The sequence below is a fragment of the Callithrix jacchus genome, chromosome 7, assembly GCF_049354715.1.
Source record: "Callithrix jacchus isolate 240 chromosome 7, calJac240_pri, whole genome shotgun sequence".
Classification (NCBI taxonomy): domain Eukaryota; kingdom Metazoa; phylum Chordata; class Mammalia; order Primates; family Cebidae; genus Callithrix; species Callithrix jacchus.
Genome location: NC_133508.1, coordinates 79,557,065 through 79,579,002, shown reverse-complemented (window position 1 = coordinate 79,579,002; position 21,938 = coordinate 79,557,065). Strand labels below are relative to the sequence as shown.

The window sequence follows — 21,938 nt, the reverse complement described above, 5'->3', positions numbered from 1 at the left end:
CCAGAGAGGACCAAATGAGAGTGGGCAGTCCTCACATCAGGACCACATTTCTTGTCCAGACAGATGAGGCTGGCAAGTGGGTGCAGTGACTCCCAAAGATCAGGGGCCTGTTTGGGGGAACCGGGTAGTGTCTGGAGTTGGCTGGGCATCTTCCAAATAGGCAGACAGTGGCTATGGGGCCACGCCCAATGCTGAGGAGCAAGTTACCAGGAAGGCTTGGGCTGCTGAGTCATGCTCAGCTGCAGCGGAGGTGACAGGACTTTTCCAAGTTTGCTGGGCATGGCGACCGTGGGCCCATGCTTGGAGCAGCCCCAAGCCCTGCATTTGCTAACTGCTTTTGACAGCTCTTGCCAAAGTGTGTGCTTCAGAACTGGCTCCCTTTGGGAATCCTTACAGGTAGAAAGTCTGTAAGACAGACTGGGAGGAAACAGAAGGAGGCTGAAGTCTCCACTTGGTTGCACATTGGGGTTTCCTGGACACCCCCAGATTCTGATTTAATTGGCCTGGGATGGTGTTTGGACATTCAATTAAGTTTCCCGACCAAATCCAATGTGCAGCCAAGGTTGACAGCTACTGGATTTAGTGATGTCTTGACTGTGTCTCATAGTGAGTTAATGACAACTAGGACTCTAAGGCCAGGACAAAGGAGGTGTTTTCCAGAAACAAAACAGGGTTGGGGTGAGCAGGGGGCCTGCCAAGTAAAATGCCCAGAAGGGAGAAAGCCTGGCATTCAGTAAAGTGTGAGTAGTACAGGGTGTCACTAGAGTGAACAGGAGGAAGGGGAAGGATGGGGAGGCCAACAAGGTAGGCCAGAGACAGACCAAACGGGCCTTGTGAGTATGGCATGGCACGGTCAGAATCGGCAGATGGGCAGCAGCATGGGGCCCAGCTAGGGAGCATGGACTTTAGGAGAGGACAATAGGGACCTGCATCATAAGGAAATGACTCAAGCGTTTGGTATGGAGGGGTGGACTTAAGAATGTGAGACTAGAGACCAGGAAACCATCAAGAAGGTTGCCGTTGCACCAGTGACAATAAAGCAAACCCTCAGAGGAAGAACAGATGGGATTTGGTCATCAGTTCCGTGCGAGGACAACAGAGAAGGGTTTAAAAATGGTTTCTAGGTTTCTGGCATGGGTGATGCATGGTTTTAAGAAGGAGCAGGTGTGCCAAGAGCCGGTAGGTGGCCATGGGATGTGCAGGAATGGAATGGGTGACACAGCTGGAGACGTGCAGGAGGCACCTGCATGTAGGGTCTGTCTCAGAGACCTAAAGTGGAGAAAAGTTGAGAGTTAGTCACCGATACCCACACACTGGAAGAAGATCTTCTAGAGAAACTGGAATAAAAAGAGAAATGAAGATTAAAGCCGGGCACGGTGGCTGTAATCCCAACACTTTGGGAGGCTGAGGTGAGCGGATCATTTGAACCCAGGAGTTCGAGACCAGCCTGAGCAACACAGCAAGACCCCATCTCAATTTTATAGTTAAATACATAAAAATAAAAAATAAGGCCGGGTGCAGTGGCTCACGCCTGTAATCCCAGCACTTTGGGAGGCCGAGGCGGGTGGATCACGAGGTCAAGAGATCGAGACCATCCTGGTCAACATGGTGAAACACCGTCTCTACTAAAAATACAAAAAATTAGCTGGGCACGGTGGCGCGTGCCTGTAATCCCAGCTACTCAGGAGGCTGAGGCAGGAGAATTGCCTGAACCCAGGAGGCGGAGGTCGCGGTGAGCCAAGATCGTGCCATCGCACTCCAGCCTGAGTAACAAGAGCGAAACTCCATCTCGAAAAAAGAAAAAAGAAAAAGATCAAGGTCCCAGAGAACAACCCATTGCTAGAAGAGGACCCTAAGTAGAGGAACGAGAGCTGTTATCTCTAAAACCAGGAGAGGAGATCCTCCCGAAACAGAGGTAGAATGTAAGCTGTCAAAGGGCCAGAGTCTTTCTGGTTTGTCTACAGCGGTGTCCTTAGTGCCTAGAACATTGCCTGTCATAGTAGTAGACACTGGTGGATAGTGGCTGAATGCAGTGAAGGGATGCCATCAGGTGCCCCAGGGGTTGAACTGGGCAAGCCTCTTCACAATGTTGAATGCAGAAGAGGCAACGGTGGCCTTGTGGCCACTTGGGCTGACTGGGTGGCAGAGCATGGGTTGAAGCCTCACTGCAGTTGGGTGAAGAGTGAGAGGCAGATGGGAAAGGGTGGAGACAGCTCTTCCAAAAGAGTTGGTGGGAGAGGGAGAAAAGAGGTGGGAGCTTTGGAAGGATGATATGGCTAGGATTTTTTTTTACTGAGGGCTATTTTTTTTTTTTTTTTTTTTTTGAGACAGAGTCTCACTCCATCACCCAGGCTAGAGTGCAGTGGTGCAATCTCAGCTGACTGCAATTCTGCAGTTCTCCTGCCTCAGCCAAGTAGCTGCAATTACAGGCACCTGCCACCCCGCCGAGCGAATTTTTGTACTTCCAGTAGTGACAGGGTTTCACCATGTTGGCCAGGCTGGTCTTGAACTCCTGATCTCCTGATCCACCTGCCTTCCAATAATGAAGGCTATTTTTAAACATATTGGAAGGAATCAGCAGAGGAGAGGGTGAAGATAGGGAAGTGAGGGTGGAGGTCTTCCAGGAGGAAGGTGGTGTTGGACAGGAGGGAGGGGCCAGGAGGGACTGAGAGACTTTTTTTTTTTTTTTTTTTTTTTTTTGGAGATGGAGTTTCAGTCTGTTGCCCAGGCTGGAGTGCAGTGGCACGATCTCAGCTCACTGAGGATCACTCGAACCTCTGCTTCCTGGGTCCAAGTGATTCTCCTGCCTTGGCCTCCCCTGTAGCTGGGCTTACAGGTGCATACCACCACACCTGGCTAATTTTTGTATTTTTAGTAGAGATGTGGTTTCACCATGTTAGTGAGGCTGGTCTCAAACTCCTGACCTCAGGTGATCTACCTGGCTTAGCCTCCCAAAGTGCTGGGATTACAGGTGTGAGTCACCACGCCCAGCCAGGGACTGACAGATTTCTGAAGATATAGAGAAACCTGAGATGAACTTCTGTGATCCCTGGGGCCTCCCATCTAATCAGAAATTAGATTAGGCAAGAGGTTATAATGGAAGACGGGTGGAACCTCTGACCTCAGCACAGGGCCACTCAGCAGCACAAAGGACCCAGGTGAGGCTGTAAACTGCATTCATAGGACCATATCTGGGCACCTGTCCAAAGGTCACTTTACTTCAGACAGCAGACGGAAGCTGGAGATGCGAGTGGCCAAAACTGAGAACGCTGAAATCTAGCGGTGTTTCTTGGGCAAGGACCCAGACACTCAGTCTGTTGACTTTTGCACTTTACAAACACTTCTCACAGGCTGGCTGTAGTTTTTCCAACCAGGAGCAGATTAGAAGTGATAAATGTAACATGTGAAGAGAAGATAGAAGGACCCAAGAGGAAGAAATGAAAATGAGGCTCAGAACCCACGTGTGGTAACAGGGCAAAGTGACTGTGTGCCTGGGTAGGGCTGAAGGCCTGCCCTAGGGCGGCAGAGATCCCATCCTGCCAACTCTTTCATTCCTCCAGGACTTCCTGAGCATCCATGCTGTGCCAGATGCTGTCCTAGACAGTGAGGAGGTAGAATTAAGCTGTGAACACAGCAGGCACATGCTGGCCCTCAGGGAGCTGCCTGAGACACAGTGTGAGCTGGGCCCAGTCTCCACAGCAGTGGGAGAGACCCTTGGAGAAAGAGTATAACTAACAGAGGGCTTCAAGTGCTGTGAGAGCAAACAGGGAGGAACAAATGCTGGGGTGGGGGTTACAGGGGAGCCAAAAACAAAGGGCTTCACGGAGGACTTGGCAGCCACGCCCGACCTTGAAGGGTGACTTGACCTCACGGGGCAGGAGGGGCAGGTGGGGCAGGTATCTGGGCAGTGGGATCGGGTTGGCTTCTGCTTCTGCAGAGGTGCAGGGGTGTGAAATGATCTGCTGATTCGGAATCGCTAGCTGCCTGCACTGGGCACACCGACTTACCTTGTCTGTTTGGAAGAACCTCTCTTAGGAAATGGCATCGAGTTGACCATGGTTTGTCTGCTCTTGAGAAGAGACTTTCCCCCACAAATTGTGAGGATACCAGTTCTTCTGTTAATTACCAGAAGCTTGTTTCTTCTATAAAACAAGCCCCAAAGGGCTTTTTCCTAGAAGTGGTTAATTAATCATATTATCTTATATATTTACAAAGCGCCTCCCCATAAATTACTGCCTGACAGCAATTCAACTCCACAAGGCAGGCAGGGCTGACATTATCTTCCCCTCTTCTAGATGAGGGAATCAAAGCCAGATGAGGTATCTGGAGAGTAGGAGGCTGAACTAGAGCTGGGCTCCCAAGCCTTGTGCCTCCTACACCCTGCGCACTGCCCCTGCCCTCTGTGAGTGATGACAGGACATTTCTGCCATGCTTCCCCTCCTGGAGGAGGACAGAGGAGGAAGAGGCCCAGCCCAGCCACAGAGGGAGCAGAGCAGCTAAATGAACCAGGGAATCCTGACCGTCATATTGGTCTGATCTGAGCACTGCCCCTCCCTTCCCCAAATGATGGAGCTGCCAGTAGAGGACGACTGAGGCCACTGAGACAGCATGAGGTCCTGGCCCAAGGGACAGTGTCAGGGATGTCTGAGAATAAGGCATCCGCAGAATCCAGAGAGTTTAGGCCCGAAAGGGCCTCATTGTTTGACAAACAACGCTCCTTGTTTGACAAAGGAGGAACCTGGTCTGCAGAAGAGGTGAGGTCTGCCCAAGATGACCCAGCTTGGTGAGTGAAAGAGCTGGAGGCAACACCCGCCTCCCTACCCAAGCCCTCTGTCCTGCCAGGCTGGGCTGGGCGATGTGTTCCAGGTAGCCTCTCCTTATCTCTCCTAGGTCCAAAGAGTTCTGGGTCCCCTCTCCCCTTCACCCATCACCACTACCATAAACTCTTACTGCTTACTTACTGCTTGCCAGACATTGTTATACATACTCTAAAAATAGTAATTCAGTTGTTCCTCAAATAACCCCATTAGGCAGACACCATAATCCTTGTTTTATAAGAAACTAGGGCACAGGGATGTTAAGCAATGAAAGCAAGGACACAGCTAGTAAGTGGCAGGGCTGCAATCTAAGTCCAGGGAGTCTGGCCCTCGACCATTGTGGAAGACGGGCACAGTCCCAGATGGATCCCTAAACACCCTTTCACTCACCTACAGCTGCCACCCCAGCTGGCCATGTGTGCTCTCACTTCAGAGCTGAGTCAAGCTCAGTCATGTATCAGTATCTCAAGTTTCCCACACACAGTTGCACAATCTCTTACACCATCACACCCTGTCATATCACATCACCCCTCAAGCACTTCAGTTAGATTTATGGCTTGTTGGTCATTTAGTGTCCACTCGCCATCTCCAGCGCCATGCTGGCAGCAGCGACACGGATGCATCAGACCATCTTCGTGCTGAGGTTTACCGCAGAGGAGCACACAGTACCTTACAGTTAGCCGTCTAAAGGCAATGATGGAAATGTGAACAGGCACAGTGGGAGCAGGGAAGGGGGCGGGAGAAGGTGCTTCACCCTTAGAGCAGGATTTCTCAGCCTTGCACTGTGATGTTTCTGCTGGTGCTGCAGGGGCCTGTCGGATGTTTATCACCATCCTTGGCTTCTACCCTCTAGATGCCAGTAGCCAGTGTGACAACCAAAAATGTCTCTGGGCATTGGCAGATGTCCTGTGGGGTGCCAGAACTGCCTCTGTTTGAGAACCAGTTGCATTGGAGAAGGAGGGGTAGTTCTCAGGAGGAAGGCTTTCCAGAGAAGTATCTGCGCATGCTCTGAAAGGTGATTAAGCCCAAACAAAGGTGTGAGGTGTCTAGGTCATATGGGGCAGTCACCATGTATGCATCGTGAGTCATAGTTGGGGTAGAGGAGACACTTCATTGCAAGGACTGAGAAAGGCTTCGGGTGTGGCTGCCGCAGTGGGATTATTCCTCTGTCTGCCAGGAGGCCTGGCCTGGCCTTGGTTTGGAGGCTGGTCATGTCAGGGCCATTCTGGAGAAGCAGCCTGGGTGGTCCAACCCTCTGGGGGGTGGTGGGTTGGGGCCCAGCTCTAGCTCCAAACTGGGCCTCTTCCCCAGACCCCAAAGAGAGGCCCCAAGGGACTCAGTGGTCAGGGTTATCTGTCCAGCCCCACCTGGAACATCTGGCTCCAATCTCCCAGCTGACCCTGGGGTGTGGCTGAGAGTTGCTATGGAGATAAGGCCCTGGGCTGAGAGCTTGGGGGCGGGGCAGGGCAGGGCCAGCCCCAGCTGGAAGACGGGCAGGCAGGGATCAGGGGTGAGGGGCTAAGCTGAGGGGTGAAGGCCAGGCTGAGAGGCTAAGCTGGAGAAGCTGACCCTTTCCTCTTTCTAACTGGCACTGGAAGCTTGGCTGGCAGTTTAACCCCTTCTTTCCCATAATAGCATCCAGGAGAGCAGAGAGAGGGTTGAGAAGAAGCTTGAACCTGGCCCAGGGATTCCTACTGGGAATGACCTAGCTGACCCAGTCCTTCTGGGGTAGAGGAATGTCTAGCGGAAAGGATGGTGAGCCCAGCCAGAGGTTCCAAAATGCATACCGCCCCTGGCATTAGTGTAGAATCCTAGATCAAGGGTCGGCAGGAGGGCCACATCCAGCCAGCAGCCTGTTTTTGTACAGCCCAAGAGCTAACAATGGTTTTTACATTTTTACAAGGTTGAGAAAAAAAGAATGAGTGACAGAGGCCATATGTGGCTCACAGACCCTACCTGATGGATTCTAGCTAGCCTTTTACATGAAATGTTTGCCAGTCTGGTTCTGGAGCACCGTGTAAGTAGCATGCTCCCTACTTACAGGGAACTTGCCACCTGCAAGGTGGCCAACCTAATCCCCTGAAGTCTAGAAACCTCTTCCTTCTCCTGAGCTGGAGTCTGGCCCTGGGGCCTCTGCCCTCTGGGGCTACAGACCTGCTGGGTTCTTCTGCCAGGAGCAACCAGGCAGGGTCTGAAGACAAGCTTTACTCCCTGAGGCAGGCCCCTAGTTCTTTCAGCTTCCTCCTTACTCTTACATCCTCAGGGTAATGTTTTCCGGCAATTTCAAAATGGAAAACCCTGTCCTTAAGGTTTCTCTGAAGGTGGTGACTTCTCTTCTTGAGAGAGCAACAGTGACAACAGTAACAGCTTACCCATGTGCCACACGGTGTTCGCTGGCTCATGCCCCTCTATAAAGAGGAAGTAAGAAGTTCCCGGGGAGATGGGCAGACGTGTGGCCTCACCCACAGTTGCCCAGACTGGCAGGAGGTGGTGTGGGGATTCCCAATGTGTCCTGAGGCTTGTGAAGGCTTCCCCTCACGCCTGGAGAGCTTCTGGGTGAGGAAGAGCTTTGTGTACCAGAAGCTATCTTGTCCAAAGGATCTCAGCTGCCCAGAGCCAACCTGCTTCTTTCTCCAGGGTGGTCTCCATGGTTAGTGTCCTCTAGGCTCAGTGAGAGACCTGGACAGAGATCTCTAGTAGCCTCTCAGCTCTAGGCTGGCCAATGCCATGGCAGTCTGCCCAGGAACTGATCAGAACCATCCGTCCCTCCTCAGCGCACATGCCCCCACCCAGACCCCACAGCTGGGTGAAGAGATTGTGAATGGGCTGGGCAGGGAGCAGAGAAGCTGGTGGATGGCCGAGCTTGGTGCATTTGGTGTGTGGGACTCCGACTGCCTTCTGAGGGGTGGTTCGCTATGGGAAATGGGGTTTGGCTTTGGTGGATAGGAAGAGTCAGGAGCAGAATCCAGATGAGACTTAGGGCAGGCTGCACAGATGGAGAAGGAGGGCACACTCGAGAAGACCTGGTGATTGGCGGGTGTGAGGTGGTTGCAGCATCAAAGGTTTAACTCCTAAGCTTGGGATGGGCATGTGAGGTGGGAGTGTGCTGAACAGGCACGTGCCACGTCTCACCTCACGCATGACTCAGGGTTGCGGAGGCTGCTGGGAGCCAATGGGATTGGGCCTGTGAGATCCTGTCAGGGCATAATAAGTAGACTCTTCTTTTCTGAGGTACAGCAAGACATTTATAGGGAGGATGCTGAAGAAGCGACTGGGTGGAAGATGTGACTCCAGAGCTTTTCCTCATGTAGGATTCTTCTCATTCTCCAGCAACCCCTGCCCTTCCTGGGCCAAGAGTCAGCGTGGAACCCCAGGGAGGAGAGGACACAGAGTACCAGAACAAGCAATAGGAATGGAAAGCCAGGTGTGGCTTCCTCCCAGAAATCTCAGGCATCAAGAGGCAGAAACCCACTCCCCAGCCCCAGCTTGGCCAGGAAGTGCTGCTGCGAGCTGGAGGGATGCATCTGGGTCCAGGTTAACATGCAGGGAGCTGGCTGCTCACCCTTCCTCCACCCTGTAAAGTGATCTGAGTAGCTGAGCAGCTAGGTAGCATCCAGGAGCCAGCCCTGGACAAGGTTGGATCCCTTGTGACCACAGGCAGGAGATGTAACTCAGGGTGGAGCTCTGTCACATCTCATTTATACACAGCCCTCTTACATCTCAAGCAGAGTTAAAGACCTGAGATCTTCAAGCTTATTTATTTAGGTAGTTTCAGGCCTTACTTATTCAGCATCTATTTACCCTGTATACAATTCAAATTCCATTTGCTGACTTCTTGCAAATTTCAAAAGGGGTGTGGAGAGTGTACAAGGCAAGGCTGTGAACCACAGAGGGCTTGGGGAAGACCTTAGAACTACGGAATGCAGAAATTTAGCCATCTGAAGCCAGTCTGCACAGGGACAACACCTCTCCTTGCCCCTGCAGAGAGCCCCGAGGGCAGACACCATTGCCCTGCAGCCCTGCTTGTAGATCTTGTTGCTCAGGAGAGCAAAGGGAAATCTCTTCAAATTTTCACTCCATAATGGGCCAGGAAAGGTTGGACCCTGAGAAGGGCAAGCGCCATTTATCTGGACAGTTCCCTCAACCACCCTCATCCAGAACAGCCTGTTCTAAGCGGAGCCTGATAAATGAGGCATTACCATTCCTGGCCAGTCCTCCTCTGGGGTTAGTTTTGTCCCTTGAAGAATACTTTGTGTTTTGTTGCTCTGTTTTTTTTATCAAAATCTGCCTTCTGTCTGCCCCCAGCAGAATCAAGGGGTTCTAGGAGGAGAGCCTAACACCTTTGATTCACTGAGTCTTCCATTTACTCACCAGGCATCCCTGGCACTGGCTCTGGGACAGACCATGGTGTGAATCAAGCTTGCTCGCATCTCAGGAGCTTCCTCAGGGAAGACAAACTCCTGGAGTCAGGGAACCTGGATCTCGAAAGGTTGCAGCAGTAAGGCCAGGTGTACCTTCCAGGCAGGAGTAGTAGCATCTCAAAGGCATGGAGGGGTGGGAAATGGTGTGTAGAGTGCAGGTGTGGTAAGGCAGGGAGACTGGATTGATACCTGGCAAGAGTCTCGATTTTGAGTTGCGTGTTGAAGGCTTGAGTAGACCAGTGTGCAGTGGGGTGATTTTAGGGATGATAATACCAAGCCTTGGAGAGCCCTGTTTCACTGATTCCCTGCAGCACTGAGAAGTAGCTACCGGTAATGTATGCACTTTAGAAATGGGGCCATGGAAACTCAGAGATGAAATAACTTGCTCATGGTCACACTGGAAATAAGGGAGGGATGGAGCTAGGACCTGAATTTAGTTGTGGCCAGATTCGGAGTTCAAGTTTCTGTTCACTGTCCTGCCTGGCATCCTTGGAACAGACAAGTAGATCTAGGGCTTGCCTCTGCTGTCTACCAACTATCCTAGCCTCTTGGAGTCTGGCCTCCAGACTTGGGACAGGTTGTGACAGGGCAGGGACAAAGAGAACAAGAGGCTGAGGACCCACAGCAATGGGAAGGAAGGCACCAGGAGGCAGGCCCAGCATATATGGTGGGCATTTCTGGGACTGCAAGCCCTGATTTGGCAAGTATGCCCGCCCACACGTTCCTCTTCTGTTAGACCTCAGTGGGTTGGAAGGGGTAGGGAGAACCAACAGCAGTGATGATGGAGTTTGCAGAGGCTGCATAGCAGTGTGTGTGCGTGAACCTGTGGCATGCACCTGGGGAGGGGTGTTGGGATGGGTTGGGTTCACATGGAATTGAGTTTGAGCTGTAAGTGGTAAGGGATGAGGGGCATGTGAGTTTGTGACCGGCTGAAGCATGAATATTCAGATTCCGTGAGTGCAAGTATGTGTCTGTGATGGTATATGTGCACAAGAAGCCGTTTCTGGGTAGCTAGGCCTGCACTTGGCTACACATGTGGCTGGGTGGGTCTGGCCAGTCCCATGGCACTGAGAGTATGGTGAGTGTGCCCAGGCAGAACCGGTGCTGCCTGCCTGCCACATCCCTGGGAGCTGGCCAGGATGGGGGCAGGGCTGGTGGACAGGCCTGTCCTAGGACAGGTGTCTCCAGTTCCTGGAACTGCTTCCTTGTGTGGAGCCTTTCCCCATACCTCCTAGCTGGGGCCTTGGGAGAGGGGAGGAGGCCATGGGTCCTTCAAGGGGATGCTCGCAGGCCAGACATGAGGAGCTGGGCCTGGGGAACAGAAAGCCACAATGTGAGTCTTTCAAGCACAGCTGAAGGGTGACATGTGTGTGTTTGTCACACCAGGCCCTCAGTGCGGTCACAGAGTCTGTACTTTCTGGATGGCAGAACCTGTCTGTCAAGCTCTGGTTCCTCCCCAGCAAAGGGTTGGGGAGAGGGCCTGGTGACAGGAGCTGGGGTCTTGGTGCTTTGAGGCATGGTGAAAAGAAAAGGGGCAAGTGGGAATACACTTTTCCTTCTGCACCTCTCTTTTTTTTTTTTTTTTTTTTTTTGAGACATAGATTCTCACTCTCTTGCCCAGGCTGGAGTGCAGTGGGGCGATCTCAGCTCACTGCAGCCTCGGCCTCCCGCATAGCTGGGATTACAGGCACATGCCACCATGCCCAGCTAATTTTTTTTTTTATTATTGTTTTTAGTAGAGACAGGGTTTCACCATGTTGGTCAAACTAGTCTCGAACTCCTGCCCTCCAGTGATCTGCCTGCCTTGGCCTCCCAAAGTGCTGGGATTACAGGCGTGAGCCACTGCACCCGGCCTTGTACTTCTCTATTCTATGCCTGAACTTCCACCATTGGTCACTTGCCATCATCCCAGCAAGTCGTGCTGAGCCTGTGGAACCACAGGGCACTGGAAACCACATGAAGAGAAGTGGGACAACTCAGAGATAGAGCCCAACCCCTTGTTTCTCACCTGGAGAAACTGAGGCCCACAAAAATAGAGGGACTTGGCTCAAGAACATGCAGTAAGTCTGTGGCAGAGCCAAGCCTGGGCCCTCTCTTAGGGAGGGGTGCAAGGGGAAGGAAAAAGAAGCCCAGGGCTCGCCCACCCAGACTGCATCTGCCCTGTAGGTGATCGAGGAGTTCTACAACCAGACATGGATCCACCGCTATGGGGAGAGCATCCTGCCCACCACGCTCACCACGCTCTGGTCCCTCTCAGTGGCCATCTTCTCCGTTGGGGGCATGATTGGCTCCTTCTCTGTGGGCCTTTTCGTTAACCGCTTTGGCCGGTAGGTCCTGGCACTGTCCTTGGAGGGCCCATGCTGTCCTTGCCCAGGGAGTCGCAGTTGAGGTGGGGAGGTGGGGAAGACTTCCCTGCCTATTCCAGGGTATTACCTGTGATGTAGCCCTGGGGAGCCAAGGAATGTGGGCATCGGCCTGACCTGTGACCCCACCCCCAGGCGGAATTCAATGCTGATGATGAACCTGCTGGCCTTCGTGTCTGCCGTGCTCATGGGCTTCTCGAAACTGGGCAAGTCCTTTGAGATGCTGATCCTGGGCCGCTTCATCATCGGCGTGTACTGCGGACTGACCACAGGCTTCGTGCCCATGTATGTGGGTGAAGTGTCACCCACAGCCCTTCGTGGGGCCCTGGGCACCCTGCACCAGCTGGGCATCGTTGTTGGCATCCTCATCGCCCAGGTAAGCTAGGGCAGGATCTACCTGCCTGGCACAGCCCCACCTTCTCCCACAGCTTCAGTAGCTCCTGGGTCTGTGCCAGCAAGGCAGAGTTTCTCTTCCACCAGCTCCCACAGTCCCTTGCAAAGGACCACTGTGGTACACACATCCAGAGAACACAGCACCATGGCCTCCCAATGGAAAAGCAAGATGACTTGACCCTTCTCATCCCTTCTTCTCACTCTGGGCCTGCAACCACAGGGCCCGCCTTCCCCAACATGCCTCAGGCCTGTTATGCACGCTGTACCCTCCCTCCAGGAGACTTCCCCTTTCCTGTCCCCAGAACACTCCTGTGGCAGAGTAGCAGCCCCCATTCTCTGTGCTGGACACATCTGTGGCCTTATCATTTGTCCTCCCAGCAACACTATGGGGTAGGTCCTACTTCTCCACATGACCCTTGAGGAAACTGAGGTTCAGAGAGGTCGAGCCTCATGTTAGTGGCAGAGCTGCCAGAACTGGGGCCCTTCCCTGAAGCAGCAGCTGACACAAAGCAGGGAAGGCCACTCTGGCAGGACAGGCTGGGAAGAGGGGTCAGGGCAGAGGCGCTAACAGCCCCTGCTTCCCCCAGGTGTTTGGCCTGGACTCCATCATGGGCAATGAGGACCTGTGGCCCCTGCTGCTGAGCATCATCTTCGTCCCGGCCCTGCTGCAGTGCACTGTGCTGCCCTTCTGCCCCGAGAGCCCCCGCTTCCTGCTCATCAACCGCAACGAGGAGAACCGGGCCAAGAGTGGTACGGGCAGGGCCCTGCCCTCCTCCCTGCTCCCTAAGCCCTGGCCTTCTTCCCACTCTGAGCCACCCCCACCTTCCCTCCGGTCCCCCCAGTGCTGAAGAAGCTGCGCGGGACGGCTGACGTGACCCATGACCTGCAGGAGATGAAGGAGGAGAGTCGACAGATGATGCGGGAGAAGAAGGTCACCATCCTGGAGCTGTTCCGCTCGGCCGCCTACCGTCAGCCCATCCTCATCGCCGTGGTGCTGCAGCTGTCCCAGCAGCTGTCAGGCATCAACGCTGTGAGTGCCGCCACCTACCCTTCCTGTGCCCCAGCCAAGCACTTGTGCACAGTGAACAAGTCCCAAACTTAAAACATTGTACATGCCTCTGTCGAAGGGGAAGCTTCCCTTTAGAACCCAAGCCCATAAGGTCACTGCAGTGCAGTGTCCCTCTGCCTATTTGTCCCCTTCATTCTTTACTCATCCTGGGTCCCACATCCACTACAGAGGCAGCAAAAGGCCCACAATGTCCAGGGAGGCCCCAACAGTTTCTCTTGTCTGGCAGGTCTTCTATTACTCCACAAGCATCTTTGAGAAGGCAGGAGTGCAGCAGCCTGTGTACGCCACCATCGGCTCCGGCATCGTCAACACGGCCTTCACCGTCGTGTCGGTGAGTCTTGGCCTACTGTCGTCAGCAGCCAGGGCCCACGCTCAGGCCTCATGTCAGAATAGCAGCATTTACTGGACGCCAGGCGTGTGTCACATGCTCCATGAAACGCCACCTCATTTTATTCCCAACTACCTGTGGGGTTCATTTGCTCACACTGCATAGCTGACGCAGAGGCTGAGAGAAGAGAAATGACGAACAGCTCACCCAAGGTCACAGCCAGGGTGCCCAGTTGTCTGGCTCTCTAGGGCTGCCTCTCACTCACTGTACTGCTGTTGGGCTCTGGGGCCAGCTCTCTGCCCCTCATTCCCATCTGGCCCCCCGGCCAAGCCCCAGGGAGAAGACAGTACCATCTTCCCCACTGGTCTTTGCAGTGCCCTGTGGCTTCCCTGGCTCTTGAGGCAAGCCTCTGGGTGGGTGGGTTCAGAGGGGCACCCGGCAGGGGTGGCACTGATACTGTCTGTGCCCACAGCTATTTGTGGTGGAGCGAGCAGGCCGGCGGACCCTGCACCTCATAGGCCTGGCTGGCATGGCGGGTTGTGCCATACTCATGACCATCGCGCTGGCACTGCTGGTGAGTCTCCAGGTTCTGGAGGGTGAGGGGCGGGGGAGAGTTCTCCTGGGCTTCAGATCCCAAAATGCCTGTCTCAGCCCCAGCCTGCAGGCCAGGTGCTGGCTGCGTTCTCCCCGGCTCTGTATCCCGGGGCTTGGGTCCGACCTTCTGGCTCCTGAAGTTGTCTCCTTCCAAACCATGCACATCCTCTCTTGAACTTGCTTCTCCCTGCTTGATGGAGTCTCAACACAGCACCTCTGGTCCCAGACCCCAAACTCTCATCTCCTTTAGGAATTGCCTTGCCTAATATTAACCCTTTCCTGTCATTATCTGTAGCCTCAATTCATCTTCACAGAACCCGGGCATTAGTGCTGTCCTCTCCACAGAGGTGCAGAAACATGCCTTGCCTCACTCAGTTCACACGACTAGAGCTGTAGTTTAGTTATTCCCATTTTACGGGGAAGGAAGCCTAAGTCCCCGTGAGGTTAGTAACTTGTCAGATAAAGGATGAAGCCAGGAATCAACCTTGGTCCTGTGACTGTGACCGCTGCGCTAACCCTGTGCCTGGCACTCATACACTCGTTTATTCAGCCTCTGGGCAAGGAAAGCACCATGGCTGCCATTTTATGGCTCAGCTTGGGCTTGGAAAGTTTGGTGGTTGCCAAAAGCTCAGACATGCAGCCAAGTGGAAAGCAGCAGGTCTGAGATCTGAACTGAAGCCCATGACTTTTCTACTCTGGGCTCCTCAATCAAGGAGAAGGGTTATATGCAGAACCACACGCTTAGTGCTTTGTGCCAGCCTGAGCTGGGTGCCTCACAAGCCTTAGACCCTGAGTCCAACCCACCCCCGGGAATGTTGTTCTGTACCCTGCCACAGGTGGACTGTGCTGCAGGCATGGCCAGGGGACCACGGGGCCTCTTAGCACTGTCCACATGCACACCACATTACCATTCCCAGGGGGTAGACTCACACATGCCACCACCCTGCAGGACTTAAATCATTTTGTTCAGATGAGGAAACTGAGGCCCAATGCTGGATATCTGGGGCACACAACAAATCCAGGACCAGCCTCAGGCCTCCTGCCTTCCACCATTGCTCTACTCTGGGTTGCCTCTGCAGCTTCTGTTTCCCCTGAGGACTCATCACAACCCAGTCCAACTTTTTCCCTTCTCCATCATCCTCAACAGGAGCAGCTGCCCTGGATGTCCTATCTGAGCATTGTGGCCATTTTTGGCTTCGTGGCCTTCTTTGAAGTGGGTCCCGGCCCCATCCCATGGTTCATCGTGGCTGAACTCTTCAGCCAGGGTCCTCGTCCAGCTGCCATTGCTGTTGCAGGCTTCTCCAACTGGACCTCAAATTTCATTGTGGGCATGTGCTTCCAGTATGTGGAGGTGAGAACCCCAACTGTCTCTATCCTCACCACATCTCACCTGCACACATGACCCCACAGTGCTGAGCAAAGTGCTTTCCCAGCATTCTCATTAGTAATCACGCTGAGGACGAACTGCAAGTAGGAAGCTCAGGTTACATGACTAAGAATGCTGACCTCAACTCCAGGGTTCTCCCCTCAGCTTTGAATGGTGTTCCTGGAGCCTATTACATGCTAGGTGCAAGCATGATCTCATTTAATAATGATAGCATCCCTGGGTAGGTGGATGTTCCCCTTTTCAGCTTAAAGGCCCAAAGGTAAAGTAACTTATCTTACAGCCAGGATGTAGGGTCATGACTCCAACCAAGTGTGTCTGTGTGTCTTTCAGCAACTGTGTGGTCCCTACGTCTTCATCATCTTCACTGTGCTCCTGGTTCTGTTCTTCATCTTCACCTACTTCAAAGTTCCTGAGACTAAAGGCCGGACCTTCGATGAGATTGCTTCCGGCTTCCGGCAGGGGGGAAACAGCCAAAGTGACAAGACACCCGAAGAGCTGTTCCATCCTCTGGGGGCTGATTCCCAAGTGTGAGGCACCCCAAACCACCAGCCCGGCCTCTTTCCAGCAGCCCTAAGGATCTCTCGGGAGCACAGGCAGCTGGATGAGACTTCCAAACTGACAGATCTCAGCTGAGCCGGGCCTGGGGCTCCTTTCTCCAGCCACCAATGAAGTCCAGAAGAATATTCAGGACTTAACGGCTCCAGGATTTTAACAAAAGCAAGACTGTTGCTCAAACCTATTCAGACATGCAACAGGTTTTATAATTTTTTTATTACTGATTTTGTTATTTTTATATCAGCCTGAGTCTCTGTACCCACATCCCAGGCTTCGCCCTGAATGGCTCTGTGCCTGAGGGTGAGGACTAAGCCCTGTCCAGACAATTGCCTTCTTCACCAAGCTAATCTGTAGGGCTGGACTGATGTCCTAAGGACACACTAATCGAACTATGAACTACAAGGCTTCTATTCCTGGAGGTGGCGATGGCCACCGCTTCTGCTGGCCTGGACCTCCCCACCCTAGGGGTCAGGCTCTATTAGGATTTGCCCATTCCCATCTCTTCCTGCCCAACCACTCAAATTAATCTTAACTTACCTGAGACCAGTTGGGAGCACTGGAGTGCAGGGAGGAGAAGGGAAGGGCCAGTCTCGGCTGCCAGGTTCTAGTCTCCTTTGCACTGAGGGCTACACTGTCACCATGAGAAGAGAGCCTGTGGGAGCCTGCGAACTCACTGCTCAAGAAGACACAGAGACTCCTGCCCTGCTGTGTATAGATGCAAGATATTTATATATATTTTTTGGTTGTCAATATTAAATACAGACACTAAGTTATAGTATATCTGGACAAGCCAACTTGTAAATACACCACCGCACTCCTGTTACTTACCTAAACAGATATAAATGGCTGGTTTTTAGAGACATGGTTTTGAAATGCTTGTGGATTGAGGTTTGGATCAGAGTGAGACAGAAGTAAGTGGGGTTGCAACCACTGCAGTGGCCTAGACTTTAACTCAGGATCCAGTCCCTTACGCCTACCTCTCATCAATGCCTTCTACTGCTCAACCATCTGTTTGATCCCTGTTACCCAGAGAATATATACATTCTTTATCTTGACATTCAAGGCATTTCTTTCACATAATATTTGATAGTTGGTGTTCAAAAAAATGGAAGCTTTGTGTCAACCGTGATGCTCAGGCTTGAAATGCATTATTTTGAATCTGAAGTAAATACCGTACCTTTAATTGACAGGCTCAAAGAGGTTACGTGCCTGAAGCTGCACAGTGAATAAGCTAAAACCCCTGATTTTAACAGTGGTACTATACAACCTCTACTCCATTAACTCCACCCACCTCCAGCACACCCCCGCCACACACACACACACACACACACACACACAAAATGAACCACGGTCTTTGCATGGGCCCAGTGAGCTGTCAGGCTGTCGTGTTCATTTCATTTGGAATTGCCCCTTCTGGTTCCTCTTTGTATGGTACTGTTTCCTCTCTAAAGACGGCTCATTCTCCTCCTTCACCCCTGAATTTCCAGAGCACTTCATCTGTTTCTTCATCACAAGTCCAGTTTTCTGCCACTAGTCTGAAGATGCCGATTGGTTCCTCTGGGTTCTCAGCACTATTGAGTACAGTGTTTAATGCGCAGCAGGCACTCAGAAAAACACTCAAGGTAATAAAACACCAAGGATATTTATCTCTAGAGGCTCAGCTGACAAAATCGGGGAGAAACTTGTTTTTGTAACTACAGGCAGGCTTTTATCTCCCTGATATGAAGAGGTGTTAGAAGAGTGTGTGAGAGGTGTAAGAAGGGTGTGAGAAGGGAAAACGTACTTAGCAAATGGAAATACCTATGTGTATTAGCTTTGGGTATAATCCATGAGGACACCCATCTCCATCTCAAAGGACAGCAGGCTGAGAAGGATGTGCCCTGCCTGAACCTGGGGACCGGGCAGTTAACTGATGAAGGGTTGGGCCAGGTGACAGGAAGCCTTATCGTGTGCTCCTAAAAGACTTCTGTCGAAAGGGTTATGGGAGTACTCCCGGGGGGAGGGGGAAGCGGGGGCGCGGCGAGGAGAGGCCGGGACCCAGGCTGTCAGGGCTGCCACTCGGGGGATCTTACTGATACGACGCTCCTCACTCAGAGGCAGTCCCCAATGGACCGGAAAGGAAACAGACGCGGTGGGGTGGTGATGGGCGGAAGAACGTGAGGACAGCAAGGCGGATGGCGCACTGAGCTCATTCGCACCCGAGGGCCCCAAAGGCCGACTGAGCTAGGCAGTACCCAGCCCCGCCCCGGCTCGGGGCGTCTAGACCCGAGTCTTAACAGGCCCGACAACCTACTCGCAGTTCCCTCCCATCCTGGTTCAGCATTCACGTCCCCGAGCACCGCCATTTCCCCAAATGCAAAATGCCGCGCAGGCGCAGGGAGTCTGGTCGCCCCAGAGTGCCGCGGCGGCATGGCTGCCCGTCGGTCCCCAGACGCCTCTCTTTTAGAGGCCGCAATCCACCCCGGGGTAGATTTGGGGCCAAGGTTAGGCCGCCTACTGCCCGGGCCGACGCCGCATCCTGCCCAGACCTCACAGTGTTGCCCTAAGCCCGGCCACCGGCGGCGCAAGGACTTGATTAGAGAGGGGCGGGGCCAGGTGGCGTCTCCACCAATCAGGACGCACTGTTGGGCCCGACGAAGAACGGGCTCCAAGGCTCCACCAATCACAGCCTGGCGGCTCCAAGCGCTGGCTCCCGGGACTGCCTGGACGGCCTGCTCGCCTGGTGTTGTCGTTTACCCTGGAGGGGGGTGACGGTGACTTGTGTATTGCTGGGCATCCCTGGGGACGTAGCTCACCCGGGTTCCTTTCCCGCATAAGGGGACGTCTATGTTTCTGAGGAAAAGGGATAAATAGATAATGAGGCTGTTCTCTAGGCCACCATCTTTTCCCAGCAGTGCTTAGTTGTTTCAGTGACAGTGTTACGAGATATTTTATTTGAAATCTTAGGCGCAAAATCTCCTCTCCTTGGAAACCTTCTGAATCAAGTTTTCCCGATGACTCTACAGCCTCTTGTATTTCCTCCATCAAAGCGCTCTCCAAGCTGTACCGGAATTGACTGTCCTTCCACCACACTGTCTGGCGGGGCGGGGGTGGGAGGGTGGCTGCGGCAGGAACAGGGGTGAGTCATTCCTTGGTCCCCACTTCCCACCACAGACTCTAGTCAGGGTTACTGAATGAATGAGCTAGAACTTAGAAGCCAAGAAGTTCTAAAATCTGAGTTCTTCCAGTGCAATTTTAAGTAGAGGATCTGACAATTCAGGACGTATTTAATAATAGGGAAAGGATATTCATTCTCTTCTGTCAACTACATTTTTAGTGACTCCTTTTTCATTCTGTGATTTTTATTTCTTAAGTCTCCTACAATTCTGGCCAGTCTGTCCATTGCAATTGTTGGCCCTAGTGCTGGCCACTCATCTCCTCTCCCAGGATCACTGCAACTGCCTTCTCACTGATCTCTCTGCTTCCTGCTTCCTCCTCATTCTCCACACTGCAATTGATGATCTTTCTAAAATTCAAATCTAGTTCTATCTCTCTCCTACTTAAAAACCTTCCCGAGTTCCTCATTTCTCTCAGGATGTCTGTGTTTCTTAACCTGAAAATTCAAGTCATTCATGATCAAGCTCTTTCCCCCACCACTGCCCCCACTCAACCCCAACTGTATCCTCCAGCCATCCATCCACTCTGATCTCTGACCTCCACATTCTCCTTCCCCTCTGGGCCTTTGAAGTTTCCTCGGCAGAGATTGTCCTCCCACCTACTCCTGTTATCCACTAGGTGATCATACCCCACCAGAGCTCAAGGAGCGAGAGAAGGGAAGCTACTAGTTTGAGAGTCTGGCTCTTCTGTTCATTGGCACACTCCTGCCAACTAGGGCTGTTTTGTGAACATTTTGATCAGGGCAGGGTTTAACCTCACCCTTTCAGGGTTTCAGAGATAGTAAATTGTTTTAGAGGGAACCCTTGACTAGTCCTACTACAACAAATCCATCCGGTAACCCTGACCCTGGCATCCCAAATGATCTTCCTAAAGATGTGTTCTGACCACATTATTCTTCGGGTTAATACTCCCCACTTTCTCATGATAAAGCTCAAATTTCTTAACCATATTCTGGCCTTTGCAGACCATATCTCCCAATACATTTATTCCACACCCTAATCTCCAGCAAAGCTGATGTACTCCATGTTCCCAAGACAGCTCCTCACCCTAAAACTTTTTGCTCAAGCTCCTTTCTCCTGGTCTGCCTTTGGTCTCTCCATAAGATTATCAGAATATCGAATTAGCTGTTACTTTCTCTATGAAGCATTTGCTTAATTCTTTGAACTGTTACCTATCTGAGCACACACTTGTTACCAAGTTTTCTCCTCAGTTATACTGGCTCTTTAAAAGAATATAGTTTCTGGAGTCAGAAAGAGCTGATTTAGATTCCTGCTCTGCTATTTAGCTGAATAATCTTGGGCAAGTCACTTCATTTTTCTGATCCTCTGTTTCTTTGTCTGTTGTAATATTAAAATGAAAATATACTGTAATGCAGATGTCAGCTAGAGTCACAACATCTTCCCCCTTCCAAAAGTTTCAGAAAGTCTAGTAATCACCCTCAAGGTTTCTGTGAATTTCCAGGGATCTCTTCTATTCTTAAGGTCATCTCTGGCTCTGACTGGCAACATCCCCTAAACCATCAGGTGCAAGGTTTCTACCACAAGCTGTTTCCTGTCATAGAACTCACATCTTCTTTAGTTTCACTTCATTCATTTACTGAGCAACTCCTGGATGCCAGGATGCAGCAGTAAGAAAACAAAAATTTGCCTTCATGGAGCTTACATTCTGTTGAGGATAATCCAATAAGCAATCGACAATGTATGATAAACTCAGATGATTATTATGTGTCTCAGGGTTGGCTTTGGATCATATATCGTATTCCATAAGTCCCTTAGGCTTTCTTAACTTTTCTTCATCTTTTTGCTTTTGTTTCCCCCAACTCAATAATTTCAAATAACCTTTCTCAAATTTCCTGATTATTTGTTCTCCTCAATTAAATCTGTTACGATCCCTCTTAGTGAATTGCTCAATTCAGTTATTGTTTTTTTCAACTCCAGAATTTCCTTTTTTTTTTTTTTTTTAATAGATTCTTTCTTTCTTTTTAGAGACAGGGTCTCACTATGTTGCCCAGGCTGGTCTCAAACACCTGGGCTCAAGCAGTCCTCCTGCCTCAGCCTCCCAAAGTGCTAGAATTTCAGACATGAGCCACTGCACCCAGCCTCTGTGTCTTTGTTGATATTCTGATTTTTATGCATCACTTCCTGGTTTGTCTATCTGATTCTCTTAGAGCCCACTGAGCCTCTTTAAGATGATTACTTTGAATTCATTGTCAGGTAATTCATAGATCTCTGTTTCTTTGAGATTCCATTTCTGAGACATATTTGGTCCTCTCTGATTGGGCCATGTTTCCCACTATCATCGTATGATCATATCTTCCAGTTTTTATGGATTGTCTTCATAAAGGGGAAAACCTTGAACATTCAGCCCAGATAGCAGTCTGGGGGAGTGATCTCTCAAACCTTTTCTGGAGATATGTATTCTTGGGCTTGTACATGTAATTTCCCAGTTCAAGACGTTGCTCTTTTCAGAAGCTTGTAGTCTCTTGCTCTCTCTGGTGTTTGTCTACAGTACTGCAAGTTCTCAGGGTCTGCAACAAGCTGTTGGTATCGCTTCTCAGCAGTCCCCAGGGATTCAAAGTATTTTTACTTTATCAGCACTCAGTGTCAGGCAAGACAGACACCAGTCCTCAGGAGCCCCATGAAAAGTTTGAATGTTGGACACACATTCTACTTGTCTGTTTCCTTCTCAAAGGAGAAGCCTCAAGTTGGGCATTTACTCATGAAAACACCAAGCTGTAATGGCTTGGAGAAAGGGCTATTGTAGGTGAAATGAAAATGGTTTTTCTTACCCATTTTAAGATAAGCTCTTGACTTTGAGCTTGCCTTGGGTACTAGTTTCTAGAGCTCTCATAAAAG

General features: G+C 51.5%; 1 protein-coding gene across 1 annotated transcript in view; it reads left to right on the top strand.

The window, feature by feature from the left end:
* Positions 1–16,787, top strand: part of SLC2A1 (solute carrier family 2 member 1) — a 33,157-nt gene extending 16,370 nt beyond the window's left edge. The window contains exons 3-10 of the mRNA XM_002750702.4: positions 11,405–11,565; positions 11,737–11,977; positions 12,582–12,744; positions 12,837–13,024; positions 13,290–13,394; positions 13,864–13,965; positions 15,133–15,336; positions 15,703–16,787. Of these exons, the coding sequence (XP_002750748.1) occupies positions 11,405–11,565; positions 11,737–11,977; positions 12,582–12,744; positions 12,837–13,024; positions 13,290–13,394; positions 13,864–13,965; positions 15,133–15,336; positions 15,703–15,903 (1,365 nt within the window). The 3' untranslated portion in view covers positions 15,904–16,787. The remainder of the gene's footprint in view (positions 1–11,404; positions 11,566–11,736; positions 11,978–12,581; positions 12,745–12,836; positions 13,025–13,289; positions 13,395–13,863; positions 13,966–15,132; positions 15,337–15,702) is intronic.
* Positions 16,788–21,938: the final 5,151 nt, after the last annotated feature.